The sequence below is a fragment of the Citrus sinensis genome, chromosome 5 (genome assembly GCF_022201045.2).
Source record: "Citrus sinensis cultivar Valencia sweet orange chromosome 5, DVS_A1.0, whole genome shotgun sequence".
Taxonomy (NCBI): Eukaryota; Viridiplantae; Streptophyta; class Magnoliopsida; order Sapindales; family Rutaceae; genus Citrus; species Citrus sinensis.
In genome coordinates this window covers 24,532,826-24,547,226 of record NC_068560.1, presented here as the reverse complement: position 1 = coordinate 24,547,226, position 14,401 = coordinate 24,532,826, and the positions used below count along the sequence as shown (strand labels likewise).

The 14,401-nt window shown below is 31.1% G+C and overlaps 1 protein-coding gene across 1 annotated transcript; it reads right to left on the bottom strand.

The window, feature by feature from the left end:
* Positions 1–11,112: 11,112 nt before the first annotated feature.
* LOC127902040 (putative UPF0481 protein At3g02645) lies at positions 11,113–13,960 on the bottom strand. The gene is made up of 3 exons (XM_052440421.1): positions 13,851–13,960; positions 13,485–13,656; positions 11,113–12,554 (listed from the first exon to the last, which is right to left on the bottom strand). The coding sequence occupies exons 2-3, from the start codon at positions 13,602–13,604 to the stop codon at positions 11,259–11,261; spliced, it is 1,416 nt and encodes a 471-aa protein (XP_052296381.1). The 5' UTR covers positions 13,605–13,656; positions 13,851–13,960; the 3' UTR covers positions 11,113–11,258.
* Positions 13,961–14,401: the final 441 nt, after the last annotated feature.

Here is a 14,401-nt window from a genome sequence, read left to right as displayed (position 1 = left end):
TTTCGCCGAGGTGGAGATTTGTTGAAGTCAACAAATTGTTGGTTGCACCAACAATTGTAGAGAAGCAAAATCAAAATTGATTTTATAGCCGAAAAGAAAGAATTGACAAAGGGGATGAATTTGAAAAATAATAATAATTAAAAATTATATTTTTAATTATTTTATTCTTTGTATAGTAATTCATTTCTCCTATAAATAGCTAAAGATTTCATTCATTTGAAATCATCCCAAAATTGTTAAGCTTATAAGTTTCTAAACTTTTGAGAGAAGTGAGATAAGTGTGTCTGAGAAATTTATTTTTCATGCAGAGTGTGAGAGTACTGAGTATATTTGGGTTTTTGGGAAGTGAGATTCGTTACTCAAATATTTATACTCTATTAATTGTTAGATAAATAATTATTCTTTCTTGCCTCCGTGGATGTAAGTTTAATTACCGAACCGCGTTAAATTCTTGTGTCTTTTATTTTTCTATAATTATTTGGTGCGCTTGATTCCGCATTCCGCGCACAACACTTTCTCATCTCATCCCAAACCTTTTTTCCTTTTCTTAATAGCTGATGATGATGAGCTTCCTACATTCGGATCTCCCTACGTAGTTAACAATTCTCAAATAAGATAAGGATTCATTGCATTAACTTTAATCAATCAATTAAGCTTACCAATTTAATTATCTGATGCGTGGACGTACAGAGGTAAAACAAAACATATCAATTAATCCGCACTTGAGATTTTAATTTTTGATTTGTCAAAGATACATACAACTAATTGGATAATTTTGAATCAATTGTACGCTAAGACGTGATCTAAATGAAATTGAATATATGACTTATTATTGGATTTTTAGCAAAGTTTTGTGAAAAATCTAAAGTTGCGTTTGTTTTTTTATCTGAAATTTGAATATGTCTGAATTTAGCTGAAGTCTAAATAGGTTTAAATGAAAATATTTGAATGAAAATGTCTGAATGACCTTTTTTTTTTAAACACCTGAAGAGAAAAACTTAAAAGCTAATAGTTTGACGTAAATATCTTTTTAAGTGGTGCATGTATTTGTTCTTCACAATTTATAATTTTCATATGTTGATTAGTTTGGTAACATTAAAAAAAATATTATTATTGTTGATGTTAATTTAATTTTTTAATGAAAGATGTAATTATAACATCAAATTTATTATAAAATCAACATTGTTATATTTATTTTTGATTCATTACAATTGACATAATTTGATTTGTTCAATATTTCAGTTTAGTTAATGTTATGATGTGAATAAAAATTTAAAGCAATTAAAAAAAATAACTTAAAAAATAATACAAAAATATAAGGTTTATACATAATATTGGAAATACATGAATTGTTAAGGGTATTTTTGAAATTTGAAATTAAAATTTTCCATTTAGACTTCAAACTTAAGATAAAGGTAAATTTTTTCTACTTTCCTATTTAGATAAAATTGTCTGATAATAAGTGATAAGTTAAAAAAACAAACAATATAAAATAAACATATGTGTGAAAAAAAATTAAATTCAGACCTCAAATTAAAAAATAAACAAACCTAATTTTAACGACTGATCCAAACAATAAATTCGCGCGCCTGCAAACCAAAATCTTATAATCCACTGCTCAAAATTCAAATTTACAATTTGTTCAGGGAATGAAAAACAGAGCAAAAATTTGATTTAGATTTCACTCTCAATTTTTCTCGCCATGCTAATGCTATTAATTTTTCCACACCAACAAACAAATAAATAAATAAAGGAATGAAAGAAAATAAGATATAAGCTGAAATTATATTTAATTAAACATTCTCTGTTTACTTATTTTTATTTTTAGAACTAATTAATTATTTTTTACTTTTATTTTTAGACAAACAGATAACATACCAGTCGCCACATCAAATTCACTCTTTTTTAATTCAATTAAATAAACCGAAGTGTGGGTATATAACTCAATAATAATAATAAAACAATTAGCGATAAGACAAAATTAATACAAAATGCTTACTTGAAAATTCTTGGTTGCTGATAGAATTGAATAAGAGCTGCAGATCCTGCTTTATTATTTTTCTTTCTCCTTCCAAGTTCCAATCTCTATCTCTGCATTCAGAGAACTGGTTCTATCTTGTGAGTTATCAATGTGTATGTAGATACGGATATGGAAGGCGTCTATTATATCTATAATGAATTCTGGCTGCGAAAGGTTGACTAAAATGAGGTCACTTGTTCTTTATTTTTTTATTTTTTTATTTTTTAACTTTCCTTATCTTTGTCCAGCCCCTCCCCCGCCGCCGCCGCCGCCGCCGCCCTCTTTCCAAAATTCAAAGTAATCATTTTTTTTATAAACTAATACGTGTGATAACAGCATTAATTGAATAAATAACATATGATTAATATAATTATTTTTATTAATTGGATTTTTTATTCAAAATTTTAATATTATATTAATTTATACAAACAATTTGTGGTTCTGCCATTATTTAAGAATTAATTATGAAATGACTTGATTGAAAACTTATGTAAAGTCACATATCTATATATTGAACAAGAGAATGGACTAAATACTACTAAAATAATTTAGACAACTTCAACTAAGCTACAAAAATGTATTTATAAGATGTGAGGAATTAAGAATTTTTAAATTTTATTTAAAACATATTATGTTATAAAATATAAAACTAAATAACTAAACTATTAGTTATAGTAATATATATTTCTTAGAGTAATTTAGTCCTTTTTATATTATAAGGGTAAAATATTTAAACTAAACTTATCTGAAAGTAATCTTAAATGGCCAAAGATTATTAAAAGACTTGAGATAGAAAAAGGGAAGAAAGCATTATAAGAATAATTGAATTAATTAGTTGTTCACACTTATTGTTAATTTGTAATTTATAAAATAATATGAATTTATTGTAATTATCTTATTCTAATGATTTGTACTGGGAAGTGGCAATCTAGCTGTCTTTATTATTTCTTCGAATATTGTGCTTAAAAAGATAATACTCACAACTAAATTAATTAAACTGCAAGGTCTAATTAAGGGTTGTGAGAAAAATTCTTAACCATTACCTTGTACACATTTACAAGTGTCAAATCTTCATTTTAGTGTTATTTTGGTCTTCTACTCACTGTGCTTCAATTAATAAATCATTATTGGACATCACTTGATAAATTCGGAGGTTTTTATTAAAAAAATTATAAAATATATATTATTTTATATTTTATATTTATTTGACTCATTTATTACACATATATAAAGTTTTAAACACTTAAAATTCATATTTTTATGTCAAATTTTATTAAAATAAAGTTAAAACTTATACAATTACCAAAAAATTAAAAAAATACACATATAATATTAAAAAATATAAAATCCGAGTACCCGGATTAAAGTCTAGCACAACCCGACCCGAGCATCTATGCATCCGAGTCGGGTCCGGTCATTGCGATACCCGGACCCAGCCCGAAATTTTACCAACCCTATTACTAAGTTACATTACAATGTAATTTAGATGAATCATTAAATTGTAATTAATCACTTACAAATAGAATTAATTAAATTACTTTTCAGATCACTAAATAATAAATACACATTTTGAGTCAATTACGTTATCACCTAACTTAACAACACACAAAATTATAAAAATTATAATATGTTTATTTATTGGAGTTGAAGCGGGAATCAATATCTACGTAGGAGAGAGTATATGGGCTTGTTTGGTATTGTTTTTGATTTTTTATTTTCTGAGAATAAAAATGAAAATAAAAATGGTGTTTTGCAGTTGCTGTATTTTGAATTTAAATATGCGTCTGGTATTATTTTCTATATCCTGTATTTTAAAACTAAAAACAGTAATATGCGTTTGGTAGACAATTGAAAATGATAAAAATAGAGAATATTTATTGTTAACATATATGTTTTCATAATATTGATTTTGATGATAACAAACAAGATTAAGAATGATTAATCTTTTAAGATCAAATTATTTTTTATATATTTTAAATAAATCATTATTTTCACATTATAAATGTTTTATATTTAATGGAAAAATGATTTTTAAGAAAAATGATTGTTAAAATACATGAAATGTTTGTCATCATCAAAAAGGGGGAGATTGTTAACATATATGTTTCCATAATATTGATTTTGATGATAACAAACAAGATTAAGAATGATTAATCTTTTAAGCCCAAATTATTTAATATTCTTTTTAAATAAAATCATTATTTTTACATTATAAAGGTTTCATGTTTAATGGAAAAATGATTTTATGAAATTGATTGTTTTTCAAAGTTTATAGTTTAATTGAAAGAATTTTGAAAATTTTGAAATAAACAAGTATTGCTTGAAATTTTAGTAAAGGATTTATTTGAAAAGTGTCATAGTATTTTTGGCTATAACATAATTTCAGAAAGTTTTGGGATTAACAAAGCATTCCTTAGAAATTCTGAAATTGGACTTATTTGTAAAATTTCATAACGTTTTGGGCTATAGTGAAGTTTTGCAAAGTTTTGGGGTCAAACTGTAATTTCAGAAAATAGTGCACTATGCAGGTACTGTAGCATCCGGCTTACCGGATACTGATAACCGGCAAGCCGGTTACGAGCAGAATGTTTCCAATTCGAATCCGGCTTACCAGATTCCAAATCCGGCAAACCGGATAGGCAAAATTTTGAATTTTGCCTTAACGGTAACAAAAATCCGGCTTACCGGATTCCATAAAACGGCAAACCGGATAGCCCAAAATGTGAGTAACGGCTAGTTTTCGAGCTCAAGCTATAAGAACTCAAATCCAACTCATTTTGAAGCTCTCCAACAATCTCCAACAAGCAAGAACAAGTGCACACAACATATATTGAGCTTCCATTTCGTAAATCATCATTTGTTGAATCATCATTGAGCTATAATTTGTATATCCACTCTTAAAGAGAGATTCATTGTTGTATTTATCATTTCTCATCAAATTGTGAGAGTACAAGTGTGAGAAACACTTAGAGTGAAGAGATTGGAGAGATAATCTCTTGTTGTAAAGGTTTATTGACACCTCGAAGTCAATTGTAATCGTTGAAGCCTTGGAAAGGCTTGGATAGTGAAATCCTCAAGCGGGTGAGCTTGGAGGCGTGGACGTAGGCGGGGATAGCCGAACCACGTAAAAATCCTTGTGTTCGTTTTCTCTTCCCTTACTCTTTTAATATTGTGTTTATTTGAATTTATTGTTTTCGAATTGATTAAGGCATTAGATTGAATTGTTGTTTGGTTTGCCTAGGATAATTTTTAAAATTCCAATTCACCCCCCCTCTTGGGTTGCACACTTATATTTCATTTATTTGGTAATACTTTTTTCAAAAACAATTTTTATTAAGCATTTACATTATATTTATAGTTATAAAATAATTATTTAGCTAATACATACATAAATTCAACAAAATAATTTAAATAAATTTATTATGCATATCTCTTAAAATTATACATAAAATTATGTAAAGCGCAATATGCAATTAAAATTAAACGTTGCTTACGTAAACTATAATTATGCATATCCCTTAAAATAAAAAAATTGCGCTTTTAAAACACCAAAGTATCGCTGCTGTTATATATTCATAGATTATAAATTACACAAGCCAATTTAAATTAAGGCCGAGCTCTCGTTAAAATTTTTTAACTCTTTTTTTTTTCAGGGCACAATAAAAAAATGGATTTTTCTTTTTTGTTCTCACTTCTACAAGTTGCAGATTGAAGTGAATTTCCAGACAATAATTTCAAAGTGACAGGCAATAAATTCAAATTGTGAATTCCATCCAAAGCAATAAATTGAAATTACAAATTGTTTAACTGAATTCTATCCGAGGCAAAACTTCTTTATTTCTGTCAAATAACAAAAGCCCAATTAAAAGATAACCGTGGTCAATGAGCTTCAATCTTTACATAGTAAGCAACACTCTACCAATCGGAGGAGGCGCAGCCAAGCGCTTGAAGGAGGCTCAAGTTCTTGAAACATCAAGAAGACGTGAAGAAATGATAGCTCTTGGTTCAAGTTTCCAATATGTTCAATTTTCCTATACTCCTATGTACATGTGACAATTAGGATTATTTTTTAATTCTCACAAGGGGTTTTCATTCCCGGGGATTAAGGTCTATCAATCATTAATTAATATTCTAAATTATTAATATTATCTATGTTTGTGGATCTATATTCTCAAATTCGCAGGCCTCTATTCATGGAATATAATATGAAACTAAATTGGAAAAATTTTCCAAATTAGTCAATATTTTAGTACTAAAAAAGAAAAAACTTCAAAAAGATGCTACTGCTTATCACTTACTGCTATCCTTGCTTCATAAGCAATCTACAAAAATTTAAAATTAATAAACCAAAGTTTGAATTCAAATTATAAGGCTAACTCTTGTATAAATTTTGAATCTTGTGACCAGTAAACAACAAATCGTTCACTATTCATTTGAGTAAAACAATAATATTTCAACAACTAGATCAATTTTATTTTTTTGGGATTGTTGTCCAATGTTTGTTTACTTTTATTTGTAAGTTTTTCTCAGCTTAGGACACCTAAGTGGGTCCTAAACTTATCTTCTTAGTTTATCATAATCTTATATTTACATTTAATTTTATATACCGTTGGTCTTAAACATCAAAATGTCTTATTATTTTCATGCTAGACAACTGCATCTTGTGCTGATTATTAAGGCCACTGCCTATAATTTTATTTATCTAGTTTTCTTTTTTGTTAATCTATAGGATGGCTCATTTGTTAGCAAGAAGGAAAAGAGTCTTGGTAGTTATACAAGAATTAGTTGTTATGTTGCAAATGATTACGGCTGTGTGCCTGCTGTGTTCCTATGTTTACTTATCTTATGCACCTGTTTATGAGAATGAAAGTGCTCCAAGTAAATCAAGCCACCCCAAGAAGAAAAGAAGAACCAATGACAAGACATTTGACAATATGTGCTCAAATATACGGGCAATGTCGAAGTCCATTTCAACCCTGATATCCAAGCTAGATGAGCTGATTAGTGTACTTTCTACTACTGATAAGGAATTATCTAATTTACAAGTTAAGTTGTAAGATGAAATACGTAAGATTGATGGCTTAAGCGAAAAAGAAATATTAGATGCGATTGATATTATAGCCACTAAACATGATATGCTACGTGTGTTCTTCAACTTGCCCAATGAGCTGAAAAAGGGGTATATCTTTCGAATGATTGATCGTGATTCATGAGATATAACCCTTCTATTATTTTGGAAATTTGGATTGTGTTTTGTCCAGTAAACACATCATTTTAGAACTTTGGAAATGTGTTCTTATGTAATATTTTTTTGGAACTTTGGAGTTGTGGTGCCATGTAAAATATTTTGGGTGTAAATATTTGTAGTAGGATGAGCTATGGATTTTTTCATATTTGCTATCGACGGCATTCTCAATGATGAGGTTGTTTTTGACTTTTGTGTCACTTGGGCATGAATTAAACATGCTTAGTTTTTCAATTGAACAAAGGAGGAATGTTGGCAATGGCCTCCCCATGGCAAAATCTAATAATATAATCCAACATTTCAAATTTTGTCATTTGTTTATGCAGATGAATATTATTAATAATTTTTAATTTTAAATAATTAAAATAAAATTCATAAAAACTTTTAATTTACAATATTAATAATTATTATTAAAATTAACAATAAATTAGGTTATTGTACAAATACATTTTCTTATTTATTTTCAAATTAAAAGCTATATATATTTTACATAAAGATAAAATTATAATTTGTAATAATCCACTTTCAGACTAAGGTGGCATTTGTTTTTTTTTTTGTCTGAAATTTGAATAGACCTGAATTAGTCTGAATCTAAATGACATGTTTGCTTTTTTAAGATAAAAAATATGGAAACTAATATTTTTACATTTATGCCCTTACAAATTATAATGTTAAACAAATAATAAATATCTCAAAGAATATAAATAAGTTAATAAATTATAATAATATAAATCAAGTTGTACTAAATGGAGCTTTACACCGGAGTAGAAATTAGACGTGGCGATTAAAAGTTTGAAAGCGCCCTAATCCACTGTTTAAACTATTTCTGTTGGCGCCAAAGAAAACAATCTCTAAATCCTTCTTCTTGGATTACAATTTCACAGTCACAGACATGAGTCATGGGCAAAGTCTCCAAAGTTGCACCAACATGAGTATAGCATCTGAAAAAATGGATCGATAGCTAGTCATGTGCAAAGCAAACATGGATTTAGAGATGATGCACAGAAGTTGTTTGTGGAAATTCCTCGATTTGATTTGACCCTGTGGAAGACTTTAAGGTGTTAGGAAATTGGTTGGTGAAGCAGGACCGCAGCTAAAATAAAATTGGAAGAAAATAAAGAACAAGCACAAAGTGGACACCAAGAAATTACGTGGTTCGGCTTTTAGCCTACGTCCACGGGCAAAAACAGAAGGAAAATATTTCACTAGTGATATGAGGATTACAAGTATTGTAATATTTTAACTTACTACCCAAAACCCCAATACACTCAATCTCTCACTCACTAGACTCTCAAGAGTTTTATAATTTTAAGCTCTTAAAATCTCTCAAGCTCTCTCCTTGTTATTCTCTCACAAATTGAATGAAAAAACAAAATGGGGAGCTCTCCCTTTTTATAGCCAAAATTGGCTATTAAAATTTTTTTTTTCTCACCACCATTATCTTCTTCATTCTTTTTTTTCCTTATTTTCTTTGGGCGGCACCAAATCCTTCTAGATTGGTGGCTGTCAAAGCCAATTTGAATTTGGCTTGTTAAGACCACCGGCTTTGACATTTCTCCAACTTGGAGATTTGATTGAGAACCAATCAATCTCCACATCATCATTTCTGCTTCGCCATAATCATGTTGCCTACGTTTCTGTTAGGCCATAAGAGAATCTATTCCAGACAAACTTGTCAGTATTGATTGGCTTGGTCAAAACTTCTGCTAGGTTCTCCTTCGTATGGATTTTTTGTAAATCCACACTTCCGTCTTCTACTACTTCTCGAACGAAGTGATACTGAACTCCTATGTGCTTTGTCCTTGAATGAAAGACTGGATTCCTTACAATGTGCAAGGCACTCTGACTGTCACAATACACAGAAATTTTCTCTTGTTTGTGCCCGAGCTCCTCCAATAACCTTTGTATCCAAATAGCTTCTTTGCAAGCTTGTGTAGCTGCCATGTATTTTGCTTCTGTTGTAGATAAAGCCACAACGGTCTGCAGTTTAGAAACCCAGCTTACAGCTGCTCCCGCAAGTGTAAACACATAGCCAGTAGTGAATTTCCTTTTATCAGGGTCTCCTGCAAAATCTGAATCCACATAGCCCCTAACAGTAAACTCTGAGCCTCCATAACATAATGCAACATCAGAGGTTCCTCTGATGTACCTCAGAATCCTCTTTACAGCTATCCAATGCTCTCCACCAGGATTCGCTATGTATCGACTGACTGCTCTCACTACTTGTGTAATTTCCGGTCTAGTACATATCATAGCGGACATCAAACTTCCCAGATCCCATTGCTGATGCATACGGTACTCGAGACATCTCCTTCCTCTCTGCTTCATTGCCAGGACACATACTTGAGGATAATTTGAAATTAACAGGAAGTGGGGTAGAAATTGACTTACAATCTAGCATGTTGAAGCGCCGCAAGATTTTCTTCAAGTAGTTCTTCTATGAAAGCCAAATCTTCCTGTTATTTCTATCTCGGTGAATTTGCATCCCTAGAATCTTGTTTACTGGTCCCAAGTCCTTCATTTCAAACTCTCCAGCCAATTGTGCCACACTGGATAATACTTCATCCGCAAGTGCCAAGTGTAGATCAGAAATGGCGTTGCCATCTATCTCGTTCCACTTGTCATTAGTTATCTCCATGGACCTTTCTCCAATTGCTGCCAAGCAATTATTTTTTCTCAATACAACTTTCATCTTCATTTTCCACAACGAAAAATTATTTCCATTAAACTTCTCAATTTCATACTTTGCCGCCATTTTGTTGATAAATACTATATACAAACTAGTGTACCACCCTAAATAGTTGTGAGTATATATGAGAATGCAAACTAGGAAAGTTCTTAGGAAAGACTGGAGAGGTCACAATGGTCCCACTTAAAACTCAGACTCCTTAAGCTCTTGTCGCCTTTGTGACAGAACTTTCCTAAACATGTACAAAACCACACAGTTGCTTTACTCACATCACTATTCCCTGCTTTGCACCGCAAAATTCTTGGATCGCTCTCACTGTTTCTCATAACAGTACCGTATATATGAATAGTGTCGTGTACGTGAACAGTACCGTATCCGTGAATTATATCGTATACGTGAACAGTACCCCTTACGTGAACAGTACCCGACTCTAAAAAAAAATACAACCAATAACTCTGATACCACTATTAGGAAATTGGTGGATGAAGTAGGACCGCAGCTAAAATCAAATTGGAAGAAAATAAAGAACAAACACAAAGTGGACACCAGGAAATTACGTGGTTCGGCTTTTAGTCTACGTCCACGGGCGAAGACAAAAAGAAAATATTTCACTAGTGATTTGAGGATTACAAGTATTGTAATATTTTATCTCACTATCCAGAACCTCAATACACCCAATCTCTCACTCACTAAACTCTCAAGAGTTTTATAATTTAAAACTCTTAAAATCTCTCAAGCTCTCTCCTTGTTATTCTCTCACAAATTGAATGCAAAAACGAAATGGAGAGCTCTCCCTTTTTATAGCCAAAATTGGCTATTAAAATATATTTTTTTTTTTATCACTGCCATTATCTTCTTCATTCTCTTTTTCTTTATTTTCTTTGGGCATCACTAAATCCTTCTAGATTGGTGGATGTCAAAACCAATTTGAATTTGGCTTGTTAAGGGCACCGGCTTTGACATAAGGAATGTAAAAGATCCTAGAATTGTTTTATGGATATCGATCGTTTTCTTAAAAAGCACCAATTTTCAATAATTTCACTTCACACGACTTTTTATTTTCCAAAAAGATGCGATACAAAAATAAAAACAATAACAAAGCTTATTTCCGGAAATCAAAGTGATTTCGTTTTGAGTTCATATTCAAATGCCAGAAAAGACCCTGCAAATGGAAATGGTTGAACGTATTTCCCGGAAAATACATAACCTTATTTATAGTATTACAAGACCAAGTAGTTCAAGCGTGAAAGCAAAAGTACATCCTAGTATTAAAAAGCACACCTTCTAATTATACAAATTGGAAATCACGCAAATGCAGATATGATCGACCATATGGCTTGTATAAGATTGAAAACAAGGAGCAGAAGCGCAGCAACAGTCCCAGTTCCTTTCCAAAGATTGCTGAAGTAAGTCCTTTTAAGTGTTGCCTTTGCGTGGTTCCAAGAGTCGACGTAGTGATTTTTCAGCTTCTCGATAGTTCCAGCGTAATTGGAGTTACTGAAAGTAATTTCTAGGCAAAGGTCATTAAACATCTTTGCTACTCTAGCACTTTCACCCAGATAATTGGATATAATTCCCACTTCAGCAAGCTTATTTACATCTTCGTCTGTGTCGATAAGCGTATCCATAAAATCAACGTAATTGCATACAATTGTTTCCTGTGGATAGTGACACTGCTCCAAGGCCATCAAGTTTCGCATCAAGCTTTCCATGTGGTCATCTACTTGAATGCCTGGAATTTGCAGCTCAGCTACTTTCAAGCACGGGATCCCTAACCATTTTCTCTTTTCAAAGTTTATGTCAAGCAAGCATTCTCCTTCAATACCCTTAAACTGCACTCCTGACCCTTGCAGTTTGGCTGCACAAGGTAAATCTCTCAATGGTTCTCCTTGTTCTGGGGACTTTTGTCGGTACTTCTCTGTCTTAAAATATCTGCTCAAATGAGTGAAGTGTAATATATCTTCCGCTTTGACATCTATTTTTTCACTGCGCTTACAATGTCCAAGGAACACACAAGAAAGTGAAATGAAGGAAGGATCGCCGCTTTCGGGGTCAAGATTGGGGAAGGTTGACTTATATAATCCATCAAGGACGAAGAACGGAAGCTGGTTTTCGAGTAATTGCAAGTCCAACCAGACAGTGTTTGCTAGGCATGCTCTATCTAGTAGAAAATCATCATCACTTCTCTTTGTAGGCCATCTCAAGAAGAGTTCAATGATAAACACAGCATCATATAGAATCATGGTTATGAACTCAAGTTTTTCGAGCTTAGAGTTTTCTTCATAACTATTGCGGATTCGTTTTTCGTTTTCCTCTATGAAGTTTATAAGTTGTTGCCATTTCTCCGGTCTAATTCTTTTACGAAATTCTCTTTTATATCTTATTTTCTGCTTTTCCATATCAGCAAATTCATCTTTACCGTGATGGAGTGGGCCTATTGATATCACCTTGGGAGTGTAGGCTTCTTCATTCTTTCTGCGGAGAGCTCTAGGGACCCTATAAATGCAACACTCTGCTTGGGGCTCTAAGTTCTCATCAAAGTCAATTATCCACTCTTTTTGTTCTTCAACGACATCAATTGATATTGACTTGTTCTTTTCCTAAACATAACAAATTTAACATCGGTTATTTATAATAAAATCATTTTCAGGAGATTAAAGCTAAAATTAAAGCTGGTGTGTATATATATATATATGTTTTTATATGAATGATACTAAAATTTATTTGAGAGAGAGAGAGAGAGAAAGAGCAAAGAATTACAAGATCGTTTACATAAATTAATGGTTTGGAAGACCCAAGAGTCCTCAAGTAAATCATTCCTTATAGAAATAGGTGGCTAATACCACGGGATAAAATCATTAAAAGACCGAAGATGATATTTATAGTTAATTTGGTTAATAAAAATTAGAATGGAGTTATGGAAGGCTTGGTTTAAGGTGGATAGTAGTAACTTCAAAAGTTTAATCATTAATTTAGTAAAAATATTAATTATATAAAGCACCAACTCAAATAAACTTATGAGAATTGGATTAGAATGGGCTTACTACTATTTACAAATCGAGACAGTTAACAAAATAAAATACTTTGTTAAAATAATGCTGGAAGCATTTTTAGAAGAAGTAATGGTATTTCACTTTATATTAATTGTTACAATTTGTGAAAAAAAAATTATCTCCTGATCTTTTAAAAAATTTATTTAGTAAAAAATATAATTTTATAGAGTTGTTAAAATTTAGGGGATGCTAAATTTTGAAAGTACATTGACTATACGTATATATTTATACTAAAAAATATGAATATTATTTCTCATTTTTTGAGAGCCAATAAGCTAAAATATTTTTACATTCAAAATTGTATTGATAAAGAGTTCAATGATAAAGACAGCATCATATTATAAACCCAAGTTTTTAAAGCTTTGACGTCTCTTCATTACAATTGCGTACTTATTTTTTGTGATTTTGTATGAAGGTCACAAATTTCTGTCATATATATATATATATTGCATTTTCATGTAGACTTAGTGAATTTACCTTAGGAGTGGAAGCGCGGGTAACTTGAGGAATCCTGTCAATACTGCAACTCTCAGATGATGTACCTATCGGCTCCAAGTTTTCCTCCTTGCCAATTAGCGGTTCCTTGAGTTCTTCCATGGAAACAAATGCTAAGTTTTTTTCTTTCCAATTTGAAGAGTTGCGTCAGGTCCTATATAAGTAGTAACAAACATATGGAATCAACCCTCAAAAGAAACATAGCAAACTGCTATTAAAACTTAAAATTGATAAACCACATAAGTACATTATAAACTATTCTAAAACTGACGACTCAATAAGAAAAAATATGTGCAAGTGGTTAATTAAAAATTTACAATGATTGAAATTTGAATATCATGAGGCTACCTGAATAATTTTCTGGACAGAATCGGAAGCAAATACTGATGCGGTTGTGAGCACCGGACTTGGATATCGATGTTATTTAATTATTTCACTTCCCTCTTTTCAGTTTTGATAATGTCTCCTCTCTGCCAGTTGCGCTATTTATAGGCGACCTATAAGTAATACATCGCAATCAACGGCAATTAATGAAGAGCCAATGCAATGTTAACAGCTGTAAAAGATTCCAAATCATGGACTATATTAGTTGAGAAAATTAAGTGTTCATCCCGACAATTAACGGTGACCCCTTTATTGATGTTCAGCTAGTATTGGCATAGTAAAATAGATATTTATTATTTTCAAGTATAGTACTCTTAACTTTTTCTGCTTTCACTTATTAGAATTAATAGGATGTTTGGCGAGTAAGAAAGTAAAAGAAAATTAACAAAGAAACTTTATCAGAATTGATTCTTATTGATTAAAACTCAAGCATTAACACTGAAAATGTGTTAGCCAGTATTTATAGTTACACTCAAAACTAACTACCAAAACAGAGCTCAACGTTTGCTATATTA